Raw genomic sequence first — 21,554 nt, 5'->3', positions numbered from 1 at the left:
CTTAGAATACAAAACTTCTATTACAACATTCAGGAAGAGGTGGAGTGATATCACACATGCATTTAATGACCTTGCAGTGCTAGCATTTAACTCCAATAAAGATTCAACCAGTGCCTGAGGATATGAGAGTGGCAGCTGCTCAGCAGGGCCCTAAGAGGAAAGGCCCACGTGGGATGAATGACAGGCAGCAGGTGGCCATGCTCTTCTCAGTGACTTTTTAAAGATGTGTTCCATCAATCAAGATTTAGAATAACAGCCAGCAAATATTTTCTGAGTGCTTCTCCATGTCCACCATTATTACTTTCATATATTCTTCTTCTTTAATTCTCAAAACAACAAACATGTATTAAGGTTATAATGACTAAATACTAACACAGAATGGAGTTAAACTTGTAGGCAATAAAAAGCACTTTGCAATTCTCCATCCTTTCCCCATTCACACTAGGAATTTAAGAATTGTCTAAATGGAAGAAAGGAGAGAATGTCTTGACATTTACATATAGATTTTCCCTTTATTTCTTCCCTTAGTATAGCTCATGGGTTTTCAATTCTAAATGTGAATATGTATTACTATAAGCACTGATTCACATGTATTAAACTTTAAGAGTGACTTAAAGACATTCAAGGTAATTTTGAGTACATCAAATTTTTGCTTTAGGCATTGACTAACCCTCAATTAACAAGAGACTCTACTTTATTCAAAATAAGCAATAAAAATTTTAAAATGTGAAACAAAATTCCAGAAACAGTGGTTATTGCCAAGTGATGTTTCAATGAGTTATGAAAGGAGCAAGAAAGTCATCAAATCATCTTTTCGAACATCAGCATCTTGTCTCATTTGGCTCCGTTGCCAACTACAGGACAGAAAAAGGATCAGATAAGGAAGAGTTCTTCAAGTTCAGAGTTACTTTAATAGGACTCCCTTTCTTTTACAGTCCTAAAGTATAAGAGAAATCTCTCTGCCTTTCTCTGTATCTCTTCGCACCTATGAGAAGGAAAGGCAGACACTTATTTCCAAAAAGTAAAGTTTTAAAATCCCACATTTTCTACCCAAGATCACAGCCTTCTCTGAAATAGCCCTTCTTTCTTAGGATTTCCATGGTAGTCCTTTGCCACATGGCTCTGTAGCCCAGGGTTCAAGAGCATGGGCCTCAGGGCCAGACAAATTGGGTGTAAACCCCAAATCTGCCACTTAGTAAAAGTGTCACTTTGTGCAATTTACTTATCCACTCTGAAACTCAGTTTTCCCAGTTATACAATGGGGATCATTTCTTGCTCCTTCCCAAGACTATTAGGGATGATATGCCTGGAAGTCACCAGGCATTCAGTAGTATTTGTTGACTGAATAAGAATTGTGCAGCACACAGGATAGAAGCAAGCACATGGTCAGGCCTCATTACACTGTAGTTACTAGGATAGTTATTAAATACTTCCTCTCAGCTACTAACTAAGTGACAATGATTTTGTTTTAAACATTCTAAGTAAATAGAAAGAACAAACTTGGGAGACAGGAGGGCATTGGTGAGAGAACAGAAGACCAACTTGTAAGTAATAAGACAGTGTTTGAGACATTTCATTTGTAAATTCCAAGTTTGTCCAGTTCCACATCTGCTGTTAAAACTCATTCCCTAAGGTATAAGGGACATGAGTGCATTACACACCTCGGTAACAGTGGCCTCTACACCTGGCTGCAGCGCGTCACCTCATCATCAGCTCAGCCATGCTCCCCGGCCTCCTTCAGGCCTCAGCAGTACTGAACTCCTGGCTGTTCTCATTTCTCACAGTCTGGGATTCTCCCCCAGAATCTTCTGTGAGGTCTTCCTACTACACTCTGGTCAGCTCCTGCTAAGCTCACTGGCTTCCAACTCAGCAACCCAGGAAGCCTACACTTCAAGACCCCTGCCTGACTAGGCAGCATGGCCAAGCTTCCTGTGATAGGACTATTCTCCAGATTGGTATGGAACATTCCATATGGTGACTTTTCCTAATAGCGCCAAAAAGGCATCATAAGACAAGCTCCCTTGCAGTTCAGCTTTTCTTCAGCTTTCCTCACCCATCTCTCTAGAGGCAGAAATTCAGAAGTGAGGTATGAGGAGACCTACAAAGACCATGGCACTTGCTTTCCTTCTTTTTCCTCATATTACCACAGTCATCTTTTATTGCCTTTATATGACATCCTTCTCCTCCTTAATGCCAACTAAGCCTTAATGGCCAAATGGATAGCTCCTTTCTACTTTTTGTTAATTCTATAAGCTTAATCTGGCATGCTGGGTTGTTGATCTGCTAATAAAGGAGGAAACTAAATGAATTTAAAAATCTTCTCTCAAGATAATATCTTGGTTTGCAAAGCTATTTTTTTGGCATAATCTTATTTTGCATGTCAGAAGCTAAATATTACCTTGGTCTTACTCTTTGCACTGCTTCAGAACCAAATTCTAATCTCATGGGAAGATAGATGGATGCCTTGGATAGAGTAGGCTGAAGGTCTTCCATTTGAAAAGGCAAGGGAGAAAAGCACATCAGTAATTTCTTGCTTATTTCCATATAGTGTTTCAGGTTCAAAGTAGAATTTATTGGAACATTTCCTTTTAAGAATATTACAGCGACATTCAGGTCATAAAAGGCTACATAACATTTTTAAAATAGCTCATCTATTATTTGTATACGGTATAAAATGTGCAAAAAAATAAACCGGACTCTCCAAATTCGATGTAGTTATAACTGTTTGTGTTGTGTAGATACATTCTCAATGTAAACTATTTTTGTAATTTTATGTTGCTGACATTTATTTATGCTGAACTAAGTTATGATCATTTTCTCTAAATGGAGCCTTAAAACTATACAGCTGTTTTCCAAGACTAAGATTGTTGTTTTTTGGTTATGATCACACTAATAAATTGAATGGCCTGGTTTAATCGCTAGTGTTTTGTGTACACATTGATGTAGATTTTAAACTAGAAAAGCAGAAAATGAAAGTATGTTTTCTCTGGCAGGCATTTGATGTACTTGGAAGAGTCGAAGCTTACCTTAAGCTCCTTAAATCAGAGGGTTTAAGTCTGCCCATCTTGGCAGTGAGGCACGCGGAATTACACAGAGAAATTAAAGACTGCACAGCTGATGCTTTGCAAAAGGGACAAACCTTAATCAGCCAACTAGACTCCCGCAGGTGAGTGAAGTCTATTTCTTCCTCAGTGTAACAAGCTTTTTCACAGTTTCCACAAGCTGTGAAAAAATAAGTTGCATGATTTTTTTTTCTGCTTCTGATGTTTTGCCGCATTATGTTATGGCTTAAAAGGATCTATTGAATTTTGGTCAACAGCGATTCTGAATGCACACAGTGTTGCTCATCCACAAGTAAGGCTATATTCTGAGCCTGAAGACTTAAAGATGCTAAAGCTTTCTGCTTATGCATTTCTGAGGAGCGGAGAGGGAAGGCACAAAATACAAAAGACAGCTTTGGTTTCCAAGGCTTTTCATATCCTATGGTGGTATCTTCATGGAGGGTCTTCTTCTCTTCAGTTCTTGAGTCTTGACTCCATCCTGTCTCTATTTCTTTCTAGAAAAAAGTAAAGTATCAGAATTTCCTTTCATTGATGACCCTGTTGGCTCCCCAAGCAAAATACCAAGTAAAAGGTGATCATTTAAATCCAACTGTATGGGTCCCAAACCCCATCCCCTTAAACAGTGTGCTAACAGTCATTTTTATGAGTACTTTTGGTACACGCATCAGTGTGATCTTAGGTTGGGTGGGCATGAAGAGAGAGATGGACCTTGAGAAACAGAGAGAGAGGATGCAGTGAGAAAGTGTGGGAGAGGACAGGGTTGGAAGACAAAGGGGAGATGACAGAGCAGACCATGGAACAGATGTTGTATAGAAAGAATTGAAAGCAGGGCTTACATTTTGATGGAGAGAGACAAAAAAGATTTTCCAAATGGGTTAAACCCAGTTTTTCATCTTCCATATCTACAATCTCCTTGCAACTCTAAGACATTCAATTTAAAGAACAATAAAATAGGTGGAATGTGGCAAAATCATTTTATTGCTTTGTAAACTCTTGTTCTGCTCTATCTTAGATGTTTTTAAAAATGTTGATTTGGTAAATTTGGGTTTGGGGAATGTTCTTTCCAGAAGATAGCCCTGAATCTGGAAAGAGACGCAGGGCTTGTGATGGTTGCTATGAGACCAGGCACAACTGAGATTAGAAATAATCCAAGGTCTTCCAGCAAGAGCCAAAAAGTTGAGGATATGAGGACAAATAATTCTCCCCTTTGAAAAACTAACAATAACAACTGTAGCTACTAAGTTTCTTTACTTAACTCTGAGCCATGCACCAGGTAACGATGGTGTTCGTTAGGCTTTAGGAGTTTCAATGTGCCCCATATGGGCCCAAAGAATGGGTACAGGAGCTCCTTCTTCCCCTTCCCTTCTACAGGTCAGCTTTTCCAGAAATGTGTAAATGTCTTGAGCCATGCAAAATATATCCTATGGGTGGAATAGGCGCTTATTGTGCCCGAACTCAGGGTGCATGTTGGACATTGATCTGACTCATTTGTTGGTTGGATTAAGTGATGAGAGCTCTAGGAGTAATTAGGAAATGGTCTGATCTCAGTTTAGCAAACGGGTCTCAATGCACAAATGTTATTTCTCTGGTCAGGCCCAGGTCTTTGTTTGCAATGTGTTTTCTGGCTTTGGGAAGGCTCCTTTCATACATGAGGAGATGAGAATGCAGCCAATTACACCTCCTCAGATGTCTGGAGTTCTGTTTATGTGTCAACCCTTTCTATCTGGTACGCTGCCCCACGTATTCTAGGTGCCTTGACTTCCCCAAAGTCTGATCTCTGTCTTCCCAAATCAGCAAGAACTTCCTCTTGACTCTATTTTGGTTCCATCTCTTTGAATTGGTCTGGAAATTACCTCCCAGGCAGAAAGCTGGTGCAATTAAAGTTCATTTCATTTGCTTTCCTTCTCTAAGGAATCACTGTCCTGTGCTACCTGTTGTTCAATGTCTGAAAACCGTTGTTTCATTTATTTGTCTGTGTTTCTAGTTGTTTAAGGCATGAGGGTAAAGTGTCTCTGCTTCTTGGCCAGAAACTGAAGCTCCCTTTTCAATTCTGATGTTTAACTCCTGCAGTAAGAAAGGTGGTCACAATGTTTTATTGCTAAACTTTATCCTGTTTGCTCTACTCAGTAATGCTTTATTTTCAATATTTAAATATAAGAAGTAAACTGTTTTTATTTAATATACATTCTATCTTTGAGATTTTATTGACTATTTTTAGCCATCCATTTTGTAATGGTTGACATGCTTATTTATTTTGCTGGTTTCATTCTTTTTGCCTCTTTTGTTCTTTCATGTCTTAATGTCTACATATATATTATTTTTAAAAGGAACATCTATAATCTTATTCTTAGGAGGCAGACTGGATTTCAGTAGAAGAAAAAATAATTAGGGACCATTTCAAAAAACCTGAAATAATGGTTAGGTAAATGGATTTCAAAAACTAATTAGCAGTATGGTTTCTGTCAACGTCTTAGAGATATAAACTTTCACAGAAGTTTCTAAGGTACTTGGTTTCCCTGAGATTTCATAATATTTTATAAATCAATACTATTTGTGTTTTGCAGGAGGAACTGAAGGTAAAATTGTTTCTTGGCAAAAGACATCTTTGATTCAGAAGGTAGATGTAGAATAAAAATCCGTTAAAAATTGAATTGAAATGCATTAGAATCTCCCTTGCAAACTAGAGCCATGCATGGCTACTGCCCTCAATTCCATGCATTCTGTTTGGGACTTGCTTCCTTCCTCATCTAATGATTCATCTGCTCCGTGACCTGAGTCACCTTCACAGGAAAGAAGCAGAACCTAAGCTTTCGAGTTAGGCCACTGCTGGAGTTTAGAATGGTGGCAATGGAGATAAGTGTAAATGTCAGCAGGGAAAAGTACATATTGTTGAACATCATAGTGGCTTTTGAATGCCAGTCACATTACTAGGACACAAGATACTAAGACTCCTATTACCAGACATTGAAAAACCAGCATGGATAAGAAACTTAAGACTTGGTACCAAAGGAGTTTTATTTTATACATTCTGAGAGCCAAAACAGTGCCATGGCTTTTAAGCTTAATTTCTGTGAACCTCAGTTTCCTCTCTGTAAAATGTAGATATACACTTCATAGAGTTTTTTTTTTTTTTTTTATTTTGGGATATTATGGGGGTACAGATTTTAAGGTTTCAATAAATGCCCATTTCCCCCCCTCCCCCCAAAAGTCTGAGTCTCCATCATGACCATCCCCCAGATGGTGCACATCTCACTCGTTATGTTTGTATATACCCGCCCCCCTCCCCCCTCCCACCTCCCCAATACCCTATTACTGTAGCACCTATGTGTCCACTTAGGACAGTTAATACCAGTTTGCTGGAGAATATATCTGGTGCTTGTTTTTCCATTCTTGGGATACTTCACTTAGTAGTATGGGTTCCAGCTCTAACCAGGAAAATATAAGATGTGCTATATCACCATTGTTTCTTAGAGCTGAATAGTACTCCATGGTATACATATACCACATTTTATTAATCCATTCATGGATTGATGGGCACTTGGGCTGTTTCCACAGCCTTGCAATTATGAATTGTGCTGCTATGAACATTCGAGTGCAGGTGTCTTTTTTGTAGAGTGTCACTGGATCGTTTGGGTAGATGCCCAGCAATGGGATTGCTGGATCAAATGGTAGATTCACTTGTATCGCTTTAAGGTATCTCCATATTGCTTTCCACAGAGGTTGAACTAGTTTGCAGTCCCACCAGCAGTGTAGGAGTGTTCCTCTCTCTCCACAACCATGCCAGCATTTATTGTTTGGAGATTTTTTGATAAAGGCCATTCTCACTGGGGTTAAGTGATATCTCATTGTGGTTTTGATTTGCATTTCCCTGATGATTAGAGATGTTGAGCATTTCTTCATATGTTTGTTGGCCATTCTTCTGTCTTCTTTAGAAAAATTTCTGTTCAAGTCCTTTGCCCACTTTTTAATGGGGTTATTTGATTTTTTCTTCCTGATTTTCGTGAGTTCTAAGTATATTCTAGTTATCAGTCCCTTATCGGATGCATAGGATGCAAAAATTTTCTCCCATTCTGTAGGTTGTCTGTTTACTTTCATGACTATTTCTTTGGCTGTGCAGAAGCTTTGTAGTTTGATCATGTCCCATTTATTTATTTTTGTTGCTGCTGTGATTGCCTTTGGGGACTTCTTCATAAACTCTTTGCCCAGGCCGATGTCTAGGAGAGTGTTTCCAACTTTTTCCTCTAGAGTTCTAATAGTTTCATATCTTAGGTTTAAGTCTGTTATCCAGCGTGAGTTGGTTTTTGTGAGAGGTGAAAGGTGTGGGTCCTGTTTTAGCCTTCCACAGGTGGCTATCCAGTTTTCCCAGCACCATTTATTGAAGAGAGATTCTTTTCCCCAGCGTATGTTTTTGTCTGCTTTGTCAAAGATGAGATGGCTATATGAGGATGGTTTTATATCAGGATTCTCACATCTGTTCCACTGGTCAATATTCCTGTTTTTGTGCCAATACAATATTGTTTTAATTACTACAGCTTTGTAGTATAGTTTGATATCTGGCATATTAATGCCTCCCATTTTGTTTTTGTTGCCTAGAATTGCTCTTGATATTCGGGGTCTTCTTTGGTTCCATACGAAGCGTAAAATTATTTTTTCTATATCTGTGAAGAATGCTGATGGGATTTTAATAGGTATTGCATTGAATCTGTAGATCAGTTTGGGTAGTATAGACATTTTGATGATATTGAGTCTGCCGATCCACGAGCATGGTATGGATTTCCATCTGTTTGCATCCTCTGCTATTTCCTTCCTCAGTGTTTCATAGTTCTCCCTGTAGAGGTCTTTTACCTCTTTGGTTAAATATATTCCTAGGTACTTTAATTTCTTTGTTGCTATTGTGAAGGGAATTGAGTCTTTGATTTGGTTTTCAATTAGATTGTTGTTGGCGTATATGAATGCCTCTGATTTCTGTGTATTGATTTTGTATCCTGAGACTTTACTAAATTCATTGATCAGTTCCAGGAGTTTCTTGGTTGAATCCTTGGGGTTTTCTAGATACAATATCATATCATCAGCAAACAGTGAAAGTTTGATCTCTTCTGCCCCTATTTGGATACCTTTGATTCCATTTTCCTGTCTGATTGCTGTAGCCAAGACTTCCAGCACTATGTTGAACAGAAGTGGAGATAGTGGGCAGCCTTGTCTGGTTCCAGTTCTAAGTGGGAATGATTTCAGTCTTTCCCCATTCAGTATGATGTTGGCTATGGGTCTGTCATATATGGCTTGTATCATTTTTAGGTATGTCCCTTCTATGCCTATTTTCTTAAGTGTTCGTATCATGAAAGGGTGTTGAATTTTGTCAAAAGCTTTTTCTGCATCTATTGAAAGAATCATGTGGTCTTTGTTTTTGCTTCTGTTTATGTGGTGAATTGCATTTATAGATTTACGTATGTTGAACCATCCCTGCATACCTGGGATGAAGCCCACTTGGTCGTGGAGGATTATTTTTTTGATAAGTGTCTGGATTCGGTTAGCTAAGATTTTGTTGAAAATTTTTGCATCTATATTCATTAGGGATATTGGTCTGTAGTTTTCTTTTTTTGTTGCATCCTTTCCTGGTTTTGGTATCAGAGTAATATTCGCTTCATAAAGGTGTCGGGGAGGTTTCCGTTCTTCTCGATGTTGTGGAATAGTTTCTGCAAGATAGGTACTAGTTCTTCTTTGTAAGTATGGTAAAATTCAGGTGTGAAGCCATCTGGACCGGGTCTTTTCTTTTTAGGGAGATTTTTAATTGCTGTTTCTATTTCAGCTGTTGAGATTGGTCTGTTCAGGGAATCTATTTCTTCCTGGTTGAGCCTAGGGAGGCTGTGTGTTTCTAGAAATTTGTCCATTTCCTCCACATTTTCCAGTTTGTGTGCATAAAGATTTTTGTAGTATTCATAAATTGTATCTTGTATCTCTTTGGGATCAGTTGTGATATCTCCTTTTTTATTCCTGATGGAGCTTATTAGAGATTTCTCTTTTCTGCTTTTCGTTAGCTTAGCCAATGGTGTGTCAATTTTGTTTATTTTTTCAAAGAACCAACTTTTTGTTTTATTAATCTCCTGAATAGCTTTCCTGTTTTCAATTTCATTTAGTTCTGATTTGATCTTGTTGATTTCACTTCTTCTGCTGGGTTTGGGGTTGGTCTGTTCTTCTTTTTCCAGCTCTTTGAGTCGTTTCATTAGATTGTCTATTTGTGATCTTCTTGTCTTTTGGTTATAGGCATTTATGGAGATAAACTTTCCTCTCAGAACTGCTTTAGCTGTGTCCCAGAGGAGTTGATAACTTGTCTCTCCATTGTCATTTTCTTCATAGAAGTTTTTTATTTCTGTCTTGATTTCTTCATTTACGAAGTAATCATTTAGTAGGAGGTTGATTTCTGTCTTGAGCCATTGTAATATCTGGCCTTTAATATCTTTGGGTTTTGGTTGTTTTTATATTCGTGGGTTATTATTATGATGTTCCGTGCATAACGCTGTTTTAAGTACTTCTTGTAGGGCTGGTCTTGTCTTGGTGAATTCTCTGAGCCTTTGCTTGTCTGAGAATGTTTTTATTTCTCCTTCATATACAAAGCTTAGATTTGCAGGGAATAATATTCTAGGCTGGGCATTGTTTTGTTTCAAAAGAGTGAGAATGGGGCCCCAGTCCCTCCTTGCTTGTAAAGTCTCATTAGAGAAGTCTGATGTTATTCGAATTGGCTTTCCCTTGTATGTTACTTGCTTCTTTTGTCTTACAGCTCTTAGAAGGGCCTCTTTAGTTGATACTTTGGTCAGTCTGATGACTGCATGTCGTGACGTCTTCCTGTTTGCGTTGAATCTCCCAGGGGTCCTCTGAGCTTCTTGAACTTGTATATCAAGATTTTTAGCAAGGCCTGGGAAATTTTCCTCTACTATATCTTCAAACAGCTTGTCCAACCCTTGAGTGTTGTCTTCTTCCCCTTCCTGCAACCCTATGACCCTCACATTAGGTTTCTTCACATAATCCCACAGCTCTTGTAGGCTTTGCTCTTTTCTCTTGTTTCTCTGCTCTATTTCTGTGACTGATTTATTTAATTGGAGGGTGTTATCTTCAAGCTCTGAGATTCTTTCTTCTGTTTCATCTACCCTGTTCTTGAGACTTTCCACTGTATTTTGTAGTTCCTTGAATTGATTCTTCATTTCCAGGAGTTCGGCTACACTTTTCTTCAATGTGTCTATTTCTTTTCTCATATCCTGGAGATTTTTTGTGGTTTCTTGGTGTTGGTTATTGAGTTGTTGTTGCAGCTGGGTGAGTGTTCTTATGTTCCACATACGAAATTCCTCTTCTGTCATATTGGTTGCCTGATTTTGGTCGGTGTCCGTTTCTAGGGGGCTGGTGCTCCTCTTTGGGGGTGTGTTTTCCGTTTGGTTCTTCATATTTCCTGAGTTCTTTCGCTGATTTCTTCCCATGTCGATCAGTTGTTGTTTCTTTCCTTAGGTTATTGTTTGGGTATTCACACACCCTGTTTAGTTTCTGAGGCGTTAGGTGGTGCCTGTGGGTGAAATTGGACCACTCCCTGTATATTGAGTCAGTGAGTGCCGTGAAAAGGCTGTGCAAGATGCCGTCCCTGTCAGTAGGTGGCGTTTGCTTGGAGGAACAGGCTATGGTGTTGATTTTGAGTCCTATTATCAGCTCTCGTTCTGGGCGGAGCTGGGTTGGGTAAGCCTGCCCTCAGGCCGTTAGCAGGGGTCAAAGTTCTGTTCTCTGCTTCCAGGGAAAGCTGTCAGGGCGGGGCTGGAATGATCCTGCTCAGCCAGAAAGTCTGGGTGTGGGGGTGGGGCTGTCTGAGACCCGCAGTCTGCAGCAGGCCTCGCTTCTTTCCACCCTCCCCAACTCCGCAGCTACTCCTGGGCCTCTGCCAGCAGGCCAGACCACAAGCCACCAGGCCTCCCCGGACTGTGATGCCGGCGGGGAGGTTCCCTGCACAGGAACGCCACCTGGGTTGGGCGCACGGCCTCCTCCTGGGAGGAGGGTTGCCCTCTAGGACGCCGATCCGCCCCTAGAGGCACACAGCCCTCAGTAGGCTGTTCACATATAACCCTTCTGTGCTCTGGGCAATGCTAGCCCTCGGTGCAGGGGATCTGGTCTGCAGGTCCGACCTTTGGGTCCCAGAGTTCAAACTGTATTCCCACCAGGGAGAGGATTTCCGGTCCTAATTCACCTACAGGGAGCCCAAGCTGGGTCTATGTCTCTCAGCCTCTGAGTCGGCACCGTTTTCCTGGGAACACGGTGCCAGCAGCACCTAGGAGGGCGGGCGGGGTCCCAAACGGGAAGGTCCGGTTCCCTGGAGGTGCCTCCGGCTGGTGGCTGTATTGTCTCTCTGGGCAGCCGCGGGTAGGGTCGGCGGAGGGGAGGAGGAGGCAATATGGCGCCTGCTGCGCGGCTCGGGTCCGTGCACACGGAGGTGCCCGGAGGAAGTTGGGAACCTGGTGCCACGTCTGCTACAGGCTCACCGTTGGCAGGCGGCGGCAGTCTCTGGGCTGGTGTCCGCAGGTCTCCTCACCCGCTGGGGAGCCCACCAGCAGTCCCGAATGCAGGGGAGGGGAAACGGCAAATCCACCTACCCTTGCCGCTGGTCTCCGGGCTGCTCCGGTGGTCTCAGCCTCCAGTTCTCCTCCGCAGCCTCCTCCCGAGGAGTCTCCCGGGGTCTCCTTCCGGCCCTCGTCCGCTGTATGCTCGTCTTCTTGCTTCTTTCCTCTAGTTTCTGCTAGAATCTGTCTTTTCTGCAGGGACCCTCTGTCTGGCGGTGTTATTCGTCCGCCATCTTCATGTCTTTTCAAGAGTTTTTTTTTAATTGAATGAGACAGCACCAGTCTTGGCACATAGAGAGTGCCCAATAAACTATTATAGTTATGTATTGCTTAATAACAGGGATATGTTCTGAGAAACACACTGTTAGGTGATTTGGTTATTATACAAACATCACAGAGTGTACTTACACAAACCTAGATGGTACAGCCTGCTACACACCTAGGCTATGTGGCATATAGCCTATTGCTCCTAGGCTACACACCTATATAGCATGTTATGGTACTAAATACCAGAGGCAGTTGTAACACAATGGTAGTATTTGTATATCTAAACATAGAAAAGGTACAGCAAAATATGGTATTATAATTTTACAAGACTATAGTCATTGACTGAAACATTGTTATGCGGTGCATGACTATACTTCTTTTTTACTTTCTATATAAAGAGCTTTAAAAACAAAATACTAAGAGTTACAAGATTGTTTCAAATGATTACAACAGACTCACCTGCACCAAATTGTTGTATTCGTTTTCACTAACTGGGAAGGTTATGTTTGAAATAAAGAAGATAAACATTTATGTTAAGGTAATAAAAGGCTTAACTTAGTATTGGGGCAGGTAGGAATTTCTAAGGCCTTTTGATCTGATTTTTTTTCTGTTAGTAAAAAAAATAGGAACTTAGAAGTTCACATTTATCTGAGACAAAGCTTCCTCAGTAAATCTGAGACCTTTTCATTATTGTTCTGCAATTACTACTTTACTAGACCCACAGTGTTTTTTTGTTCTGGAACTAAATATATTTGAAGTTTTAGGAGCTTCACAAAACAAATTTTTGTGGTTATTTGTTTCCTTGCCTTTTCTATTTCCTGCCTATAATCTGATGATAATGCTAAGTCATTGTTAAGTGGCTTTTATCTTTTTGGAGTACAATATCTATCATATAACCTAAATATACTTTAATTGTAAAGGCATTTTAGTACATTCTTTTGCATTTGGTTACAAAGCCAGTTACCTATAATAGGATATGATAATGGTTGCTATAGTCTGTTTTCTGTTGTTATCTACCAGAATACCTGAGACTGGGTGATTTATAAAGGAAAGAAGCTTATTTAGTTCATGATTCTGGAGGCTGGAAGGGCCAAGATTGGGTGACCACATCTGGTCTGCTTCTGGTAAGGATGTCATGCTGTGTCATAACATGGTAGAAAGACAGAAGGACAATAGGGTATGTGTGCAAAAAGAGCAAAACACAGAAGGTAACCTTGCTTTATAACACCCTGCTCTTGTGGGAACTGATCCAGTCCCAATATAACTAACCCAGTCTTCCGGGAAAGACCTTATTCCATCCTAATGACCTCATTGCCTTGTAAACACCACTGTCCAATACCACCCCATTGGGAGCCAAACCTCAACATGAGCCATGGTGGAAACGAACCATATTCAAACCATGGAAATGGTAAAACTTAGACTTACTGTGAAGTTGAAGACCCCAGGCCTCCAACTCTCCTCATCTCTTCCTAGGCATCATCCTTGAGCACTAAGTCTAAAAAAAGACCAAAGATGGCCTGCTATGAAGAGAATTCTGCATTTATTAAACTGTAGGAAGCTGTGGTGTTTGGAAATGTTGGGTCCAGGACCTGATGTGAGAGTTAAGTTTTGCATAATGGGATGAAAATGAGAGACCTCTTTTTGTTCCTCACTGTATCTTCTAGTGCAAAGCTCAAAAACATATAAAACCCCAGCAAGACCAGACTACCCTGTGAAGTGTTCGTTTTCCTTTTCTGTTTGCTAAAATTAACTTAGAATTTACAAGTAAACTTGCTTCAGAGTTAACTCAGTTTCTATCCCTGCACAAAAGACTGTACCCATTTTCATTCTATTGGCATAATGGATTTGAGCTTATAAGTTTCATCCTAACTGAATAGTTTTCTTTGATATAACTTTAAGTATTATCTGTTTCGACCTAATACTTAGTACTTTCCTAATGTAGATTCTTCATATTTTTATATTTTACAGAGAAATAATGTAGAAGTTAATTGGATTTTGCTTTCTTGTCATTTATATCAGCTACCATTACTTCCTTTGGTCGGTTTTGTGGGTGGTAATGAACTTTAGACAGAGCGTGGTCCATTCATTCATTTTTTTGGTTCATTCCAATATATTTATTAAGTGCCTTTGGTAAATCAGATGTTCCCAAGCTTCTAATGTGATGGAGAAGTGTCTGTCCTCATGCTGATTATAACATTCTGGTAGTAATAAACAGTCAACCAACAAATAAATAAGATGCTCTTACCCAGCAATGAATGCTATGAAAATAATTTAAAAGTGAAATGGGATAGAGTGACTTTGAGGAGGGGACTGTTTCAGATATTGTTGTCAAAGAAGAATTCTCTAAAGAGAAGATGCTGCTATGCACATACTGGGAGATGAGTGGACCAGGCAGAGCAACAGCAAGAAGGACAGTGTGGCTAGAGGAGCAGGTGGCAAGGGGAGGAGGGCAGAGTGCAAGGCCAAAGAGCTAGGTGGGAGTTAGACTATGTACAAAGGCTCATTAGCAATAATGGCAAACACTTATGGACTTAAGATACACTAATGATTTTAATCCTTAAAACTACCCTGTGATGTAAGAACTACTGTTATCCTTGTCCCTGTTCTGCAAATGAAAAAACTAGGGCACAGAGAAGTTCAGTAACTTGCCCTATGGCCTGTCACACAGCAGTAATAGGTGGAGTGTGTACTTGAATGCCAGTCTGAATCCCTTTGTTCAGTTGCTAGCTCTCTATCTTTCTACTCTTTTCATTGAACTTTAATCAATAACAAGGAGCCTGGTTCACTTAGTGAACATAGATTCTTTTTGTATTTTTAGTGCACTTAAAATATACTCCATCTATCTTCTAGTTTCAAATCAAGTCTCACCTGCTCTGTAAAGTTTTTCTGTCTTTCAATTCATTTCAAAAATTATTGAGTGTACTTATGAGCATCTTCCATGGCCTACAAGCACCAGGCATCAAGGACAGCCTAAGGTATATAAAATGACCCCGAATCTCTAGAATCATTCCAGTGTGCAGTTGGGGAGCTGCACGTCTAGGGAGTGTGCTCCAGGAATGAGGGAGCTGTGGGCACAGTGGGTGTTGGGGTCACTTTTTCAGAGATGGGAAACACAATCTTAAATCTTGTGATCTGTACAGGCCAAGTGAAGGAGTGAGATTGGAGAGGTCCATGAATGGTTCTTGAGTTTGGTGGGTTGAGATGGGTGAAGGGTCTACATCTTCAAGCCAAGATGAATAGAATCAATATTCACCACGTAACACTTTCTTTAAATTCCTTGGTATTTGTGACATCCATCTTGTGGCTTCACTTTTCATCCTGTGCTGGGCTGAATCATTCCTTAGTTGTTTCATTTGTGACAGTATCATCTCCTCATCTGGACCATGATATCACCTTGAATGTTGAAACTAAGAAGGGAACTTCTTTCACCTTCCTTAGGTACTTATATCACATTAGTATTTCATACTAGTAGACTTGATTTGAAATGTTAAGGGACTGGCATGACATTAAAGGAAATTCCTTAACATAGGGAAAATATTTTAAAAGATCTTAAGTGGAAAACAAACAAAAAACATTATCTATTCTCCAAGAAAACAAACAAATTTCACTTGCCTAATAGTTTCATCTATGATTGCATTTTATAAGAACTGCACCAAGCATTTAAGAACTTAAAAATAACCAGTTTTAAAAGGGTTTGATGATGCATTTAAATGGTAAATGTCAGATACTGAAATTTAGGAAATTACAAAGTTGAGTTCTTATGACAGTCTTAACTCAGCCACTTTGCAAATATTTTCATGTCTATATTAAGCTGTTCTTTTTTAGAGGTTGAGTAAATGTCACAACTACAATCTGGGCCTGTTAACACTGTTTAGATTTTTATCATTCTGAAACTCTTAGTGTTGGAAGGTACCAAAAGTCCACACTTTCCATGAAATCTAGGAATCATTACATTATGTTCTTGAAGAATATCTATATGACTACACTATGAATGTACTCATTTATGATGCTGATGCTGTGATGTGAAGTAGCAAGGATCCCTGAGTAAAATGTCTAGACTCGCAGAGCCTACAGAGGAAGGCTGACGAGAGAGGCAGAAATCTCTGCCCTGGACTACTGAGGAGTTCTCTCAGATTAGAGGGTTTAGAGAAAAGGGAGCATGGAAAAAAGAAAGGGAGAGATGTGAGTGGACATATTTATGAACAAGACGATCATCACAGTGCTATTTATAATAGTTCAAACCTGAAAATTGCCTAAATATTCCCAGAAAATAGGGAGTGTTTTAATAGTTTAAGGACAAGCACATGATGGAATATCCTAAGCACATCCGAAAATGTTTTTTTAAAGGATGTTTAAAGACAGAGAATATCCTCTTAATATAACGTCAAGTGGATACAAATGGTACCCAAATTATAAATATGGCAGAATGCTAACTTTGTGTGTGTGTTGGGGGCAAGGGAAGGACTGAAAAAAGAAAACCTTTTGGAAGAAGATACATTAAAATATATTTTTTATATTTTCCAAATAATCTCAAATGAGTATATTCATCTATTTTGGTCTTGCTGTGCTCTGTTTATCTGACTATTTAATGTCATAAATCATTAAAAATTTCAGCAATTATCTTTTTAAATAATGCTTTCCTGCTATTCCTTTTCTCCTCTCCCCTTTACTGTCTATTAGAAGTCTCAGTCTGTCTTTCAACTCTCCGAACTTTCATATTTTTATTCCTTTAGCTCTTTGGGTTGCATGTATAGTAAGCCCTCAGACTATTTTCTCTTTTCTTAATTTTTCCTTTGTTTCCATTCATTGATTTTTTCTTAGTTATAATAAATATATTGTTTTTGTTTCTAGGATTTCTAATTAATTTTTTCATATCCAATATTGTTTTATTTCTGACTTTTTGTTTCAAAGTTTCTTGTTCTTTCATTATTGGTGTTGAATATTCCTTTATTTCTCTGATCTCAGACATGTTTATTTTAAAGTCATTTTCAGAATGCTCTACTTATCTTCATTTCAACTAGAGTACAGTGACCTCTTGATTGTTGAGTGTCATAGGTCTGCTTTTCCTGGCATGTTTTGCAATTTAGGATGGCATTCTCCCTTGAAGTGAGGGAGGAGGGTTGTTCTTTGGCTTTGTTTTGCTTGCCTTCCTCTCTCTTCTTTGTTCTTTCCTCCTTAACAGATTTGCCATGACTTCCACCTAGACTCACAAGGCCTCCAGTCCAGAATCAGTCTTCTTTTGTTTGATCAGGGTCACACAGCTCCCATGGAGATACTGTGGCTCTCAGAGATGCAATCAGGAAACTAGAAGAGGGCTTGGTGTGGTTTCTGACTGCCCTGCTATTTCTGATTCTATGACCCCCAGGATGAGTTGGCTGCAGTGTTTTCCAACCTCCTTTTGCAAGCAGAGAGAATCCCATCCCTGGTACTGATTTCAGGTAGAATCCTAGCTCTGGTACCGTTCCCATAGGACATGGATGTTGGTGTCCATGGCCTCAGAGGAATTGAACTTCTGGCCATCTTTACACACATCTGGACCAGAGCCCAGGAGCCCTGTAGCTTCAGCACCACTTACTACTTTCTGTTTCCCCATTGTTATGTACAAATGAAATATGTGTGTGTGTGTGTGTATGTGTGTGAGATACTCATTTTGTGGAGAGAGATTCTCAAAGTATATAACTTAAATCAGAAAAAAACTTTATTGTAAAAAATATGCATTTCACTTCTACAGTGCAAATGGCACTTTTTCAAAGTAGGGATGAAAACTAGAGAGCAGCAGTTGTTTCCTCCAAAATAAAGACAATCATAAACATGGAAAGACACTGTTGGGGTTCCTGTTAAAAAAAGCAGTGAGCTAGAGATAAGGAAGATTTATTTTTCCATAGACAAAAAGAAAAGTACGGTCAGCTGATCCCTTCTGATGAGACAGAGTAAGCTGTCAAGTACTTACCATCTGGTTCTGCTCCTAATCCAGATGGGCTGCCAATAGTAATTTATGAAAGGTTTGAAAGCAACTTGCCATTCTCAGAAAAGAATCATTAGAACACATTGACATTGGGATTTGCTCCCCTCCCCCAGCCTGATTTGCAGCAAATGCAAAGACAGAGCAACTGCTTCCATACAGTAAATAGAACATTCTATTATTGAACCAGAAGTCAATCTGTCTCTGTTCCTTGAGGGGGTAAAAAAAAAGCAATCATTTTTCTTCCCCCTTCCCTCCCCTCTATTGGCTCAGTGAATAAGGGAGAAAATGTTCCCATTATGGAGTTTCTAACAAATGCCTGAAGAACCCTTCAGAGTCTGTCATTTTCTCAGTATCTGTGATGCTTGGAAAAGTCAAGCCAACATCAGGAATAATCTGATGTACCACATGCTCACACCACAGACAGGCACCATCTAATCCATTCTTACCGAGAAAGCCCAAAGGTCAATCAGTATTTCCCGTACAAATTGTCACAGCCACGGATTGTCAGAGCTAGAAGTCTATCCCATCCTTAGCCCTCTCCGACCCAACCAGGATGTGCATGAGCAGAGTTGCTTCAAAATCAGAACAAAATAACAGGACACTACCTTTTGGTTCAAGCAAATTTCTGTTAACCCACTGGCAGTTCTTGTCTCATCGTTAATTTCATATGACTGTGGAGTAACAGGACTCATTCCTGGGTGATGGATGAAATGCTATTAATTTATTTTCAGTCCGTGTAAGAACTGCTGGCAAAGAGTGGGGTCAGAACTTTCCTTTGGTCATACCACTTGCTGTTGGGGCACGGAGGAAATTGGCAATATGCATGCTATACATGTTTTTAAATATTTTAGAATGTTCAAAAGAAAAGTCTTGAATCGTTGTATAAAGTTTCTCATTGAAAATGATGGCATCAGGGCTAGTTGTAGCCTGCAGATTAGGATTTCACTGAGAAGGAATAGTAAAGGACGGGAGCAGCCCTGGGACTAGGAGTGTGGCAGATACGTTCCAGCTGGGAGTCAGGAAAGGGATGTGCTTACTGCCCAGTCAGACAGAGATGACCTCGCCCAGGATATAGAAAAAGGGAAATAGGAACTAGCTAGGATAACCAAGATGATCAGCAACTTCTCTTACCCAGAAGGGGTCTAAGCCACAAGTAGGAGTAGCCACACACTGGACAGGCAATGATGCACGGCGCGGCAAAGAAACTCAGCCCATCCCTCTAAGGCTGTAATTAGAGGAGAGAAGTATCCGCTGAACCAAGCAATCCAGGATAAACCTCGTTTAACCTAACTATAAATGCTAAAGCATACCAAAGAAGAAAATGGGAAGTCTTTGGATAGCCTAAAACTTCTATAAGTGACCAAAAGTACAAAGTCTTCATTGTTTAAAAACTATTGGACACTATCACTATGACATTTTAAATATGGTGACTGTGTATATGTTCTTCTTAGTCTTTAAATCTATGTGTTCTCTTCCCTTTAATATTGATTAGAGAGTACTTTATCTAATTTGAAAATGTGCATTGATCTCCTACTACTTATGATGCTATGTGTTCAGGGCTGCAAGGGATATGAGAATGAATAGGACACCAGCCATTTCCCTTAAAGAACTTACAATACAGTAGATATACTTGACAAGGCACAAATCACCACAAAATGAGACAAAATCACCTAGGTCATTGAAAAACAAAAACGGATCCTATTTGGTTTGTTGCAGTTCATCTCAACTAAAATTGGAGGTTGCTAAAAAGTAATACTTTTACAGAAGCAGTGCTTCATTTGGTTTTCCATTCTTTGTGCTGGAGGGACCCTCAAGACATGTATTAATAATTTGAACAAGTTATTATGCCATGACCCTCTAGTGGCCACTTTGTAAACTGCAGCAGACATTGCATTACCTAGAGAAGCCTGCCAATTTCGAAACAGCAGTCAGCCAGGCCAACCCTGTTTCAGTGAAAGTCAACAACATATCAACTCAAGGGAAAGTGAAATTTAGGAGGAAAAGAATACCCCCCACCCTATGTCATGTGTCACACACCCAGAAAAGGTTCTATGAGGTGGTAAAGAATGTAGACTCTGGGACCAGATGAACAGGTTCAAATCCTGGCTCTGCCACTTTGCAGATGAGCAGACTGAGTACAACAATGGTGCCCAGCTCATACGCTTGTTGTGAGAATTAGAAGGGCAACTGCTTAAAACATTAAGAGTGGTGTCTTATCACAGTAAGATCTCAATGATTGTTTTAATTAGTTGTTTTTACAGTATTTTGTGGTAAAAACTAAACCAGTGTTGTCTGTATTTCCTTAAATTTCCTGAAAGTAAGATTTAAAACTAATCATTAATTCAATAAAAATTATTAAATATAGGAAGTATATATATTTGTGTATCAAAGAGACATGGCTTTAAATCGGGTCTTTGCTATTTACTAGTTGTGTGTCTCTAGGGCAAGTTATTTCACCATTGGAGCCTCAGTTTCATTGGCTAAAAATTGGAGTTATTGATAACATTTTGATTCTTCACAAAGTTATTTTAAGGATTCTATAAATTAATACATGCAATGCACTGAACAAAATGACATGTCTGTTGCAAGAATTTATTAAGTAACAGCTATTATTAAGGTTGTAGGCAAAACTATAAGATGTGTGAATCCATAATTCATATTTTCCCTGGCACTATACGATTGAATGATGTCATTTTAAAGGAAATCAAATTTCAGATTTGAATGGCCAAACAGGAGGCTGCATTCAGTGTGAGTGTTGAATTAGAGCATCATAATTAAAACAAAATAGGGATTCAAGTGGGAAATTTGAGAGGCATGGGGATGCTAGAGCAAGTTCAGGTCAGAGTCAGAGAGTAGGTCTGAGCCCTGGTACCTGAGACATCCTGGCTGGGACTTATGGATAAGCCCAAGAAGTTGGCTGACAGCCATAGTTTTGGGAAAAGATCAAAAAATAATATATATATATTATATAACATATATTAAATATGTTTAATATAACATATTAAATATAATTAAATATATGTTATATAATATAAATATTAATTTTATAATATATAAAATTATATTTTTATGTAAATATTAAAATATATAAAAATTAATTAACATATATTAAATATATGTTATATAATATATATTATATAGTATTATATATCATATACATTATATTTTATATATAGTGTGTGTGAATAGGAATCAAGAGGTTTGGCTGGACCTGGTTACTGAGGACGAGTTTCTCCCAGGGAGCAGCTTGCTCAAAATTTGTACTCCCCTCCCAGCTACACCTCCTTGGGATCAGGGAGGTCCCTAGTCCACCAGACTAGGAGGCCCCCTAGTCTGGTTAATAAAATAGGCTCTGACTGCAATAGATGCAGAAGGCATTCTGGGTGGGACCACGCATGGCAACTCAGGTGGGAGTAAGCATCTTCTATCTCGGTCTATACAGTTCTTTGCCAAATTCTATTTTCTAAATTTTATTAATCGTTTCCAAATTCCTCTTCTTTGATCAATGCCATTTTCTGCCATACTTCTTTTCCATATGTTTGCCCATTTCCTGTCATAAGTTTTGTTCTCTGTACCTTCTTTCCATAGGGTCACATATTCAATTTACCTTTCTCATTCCAGATTTGCATATTCTGCCAAAAACTTGGATACATGCCTTTTTAGCATATTATA

General features: G+C 39.3%; 1 protein-coding gene across 2 annotated transcripts in view; it reads left to right on the top strand.

Moving 5' to 3' along the window:
* The window catches only part of CCDC141 (coiled-coil domain containing 141), a 180,331-nt gene that overhangs the window by 97,561 nt on the left and 61,216 nt on the right, over positions 1-21,554 (top strand). For both annotated transcript variants that reach the window (XM_012785842.2, XM_012785846.3), the window contains one exon: positions 2,994-3,166. In XM_012785842.2, coding sequence (XP_012641296.2) covers positions 2,994-3,166 — 173 coding nt within the window. The remainder of the gene's footprint in view (positions 1-2,993; positions 3,167-21,554) is intronic.

This window comes from Microcebus murinus, chromosome 8 (assembly GCF_040939455.1).
Source record: "Microcebus murinus isolate Inina chromosome 8, M.murinus_Inina_mat1.0, whole genome shotgun sequence".
NCBI classification, from domain to species: domain Eukaryota; kingdom Metazoa; phylum Chordata; class Mammalia; order Primates; family Cheirogaleidae; genus Microcebus; species Microcebus murinus.
This window is presented reverse-complemented; position numbering and strand designations above follow the sequence as displayed.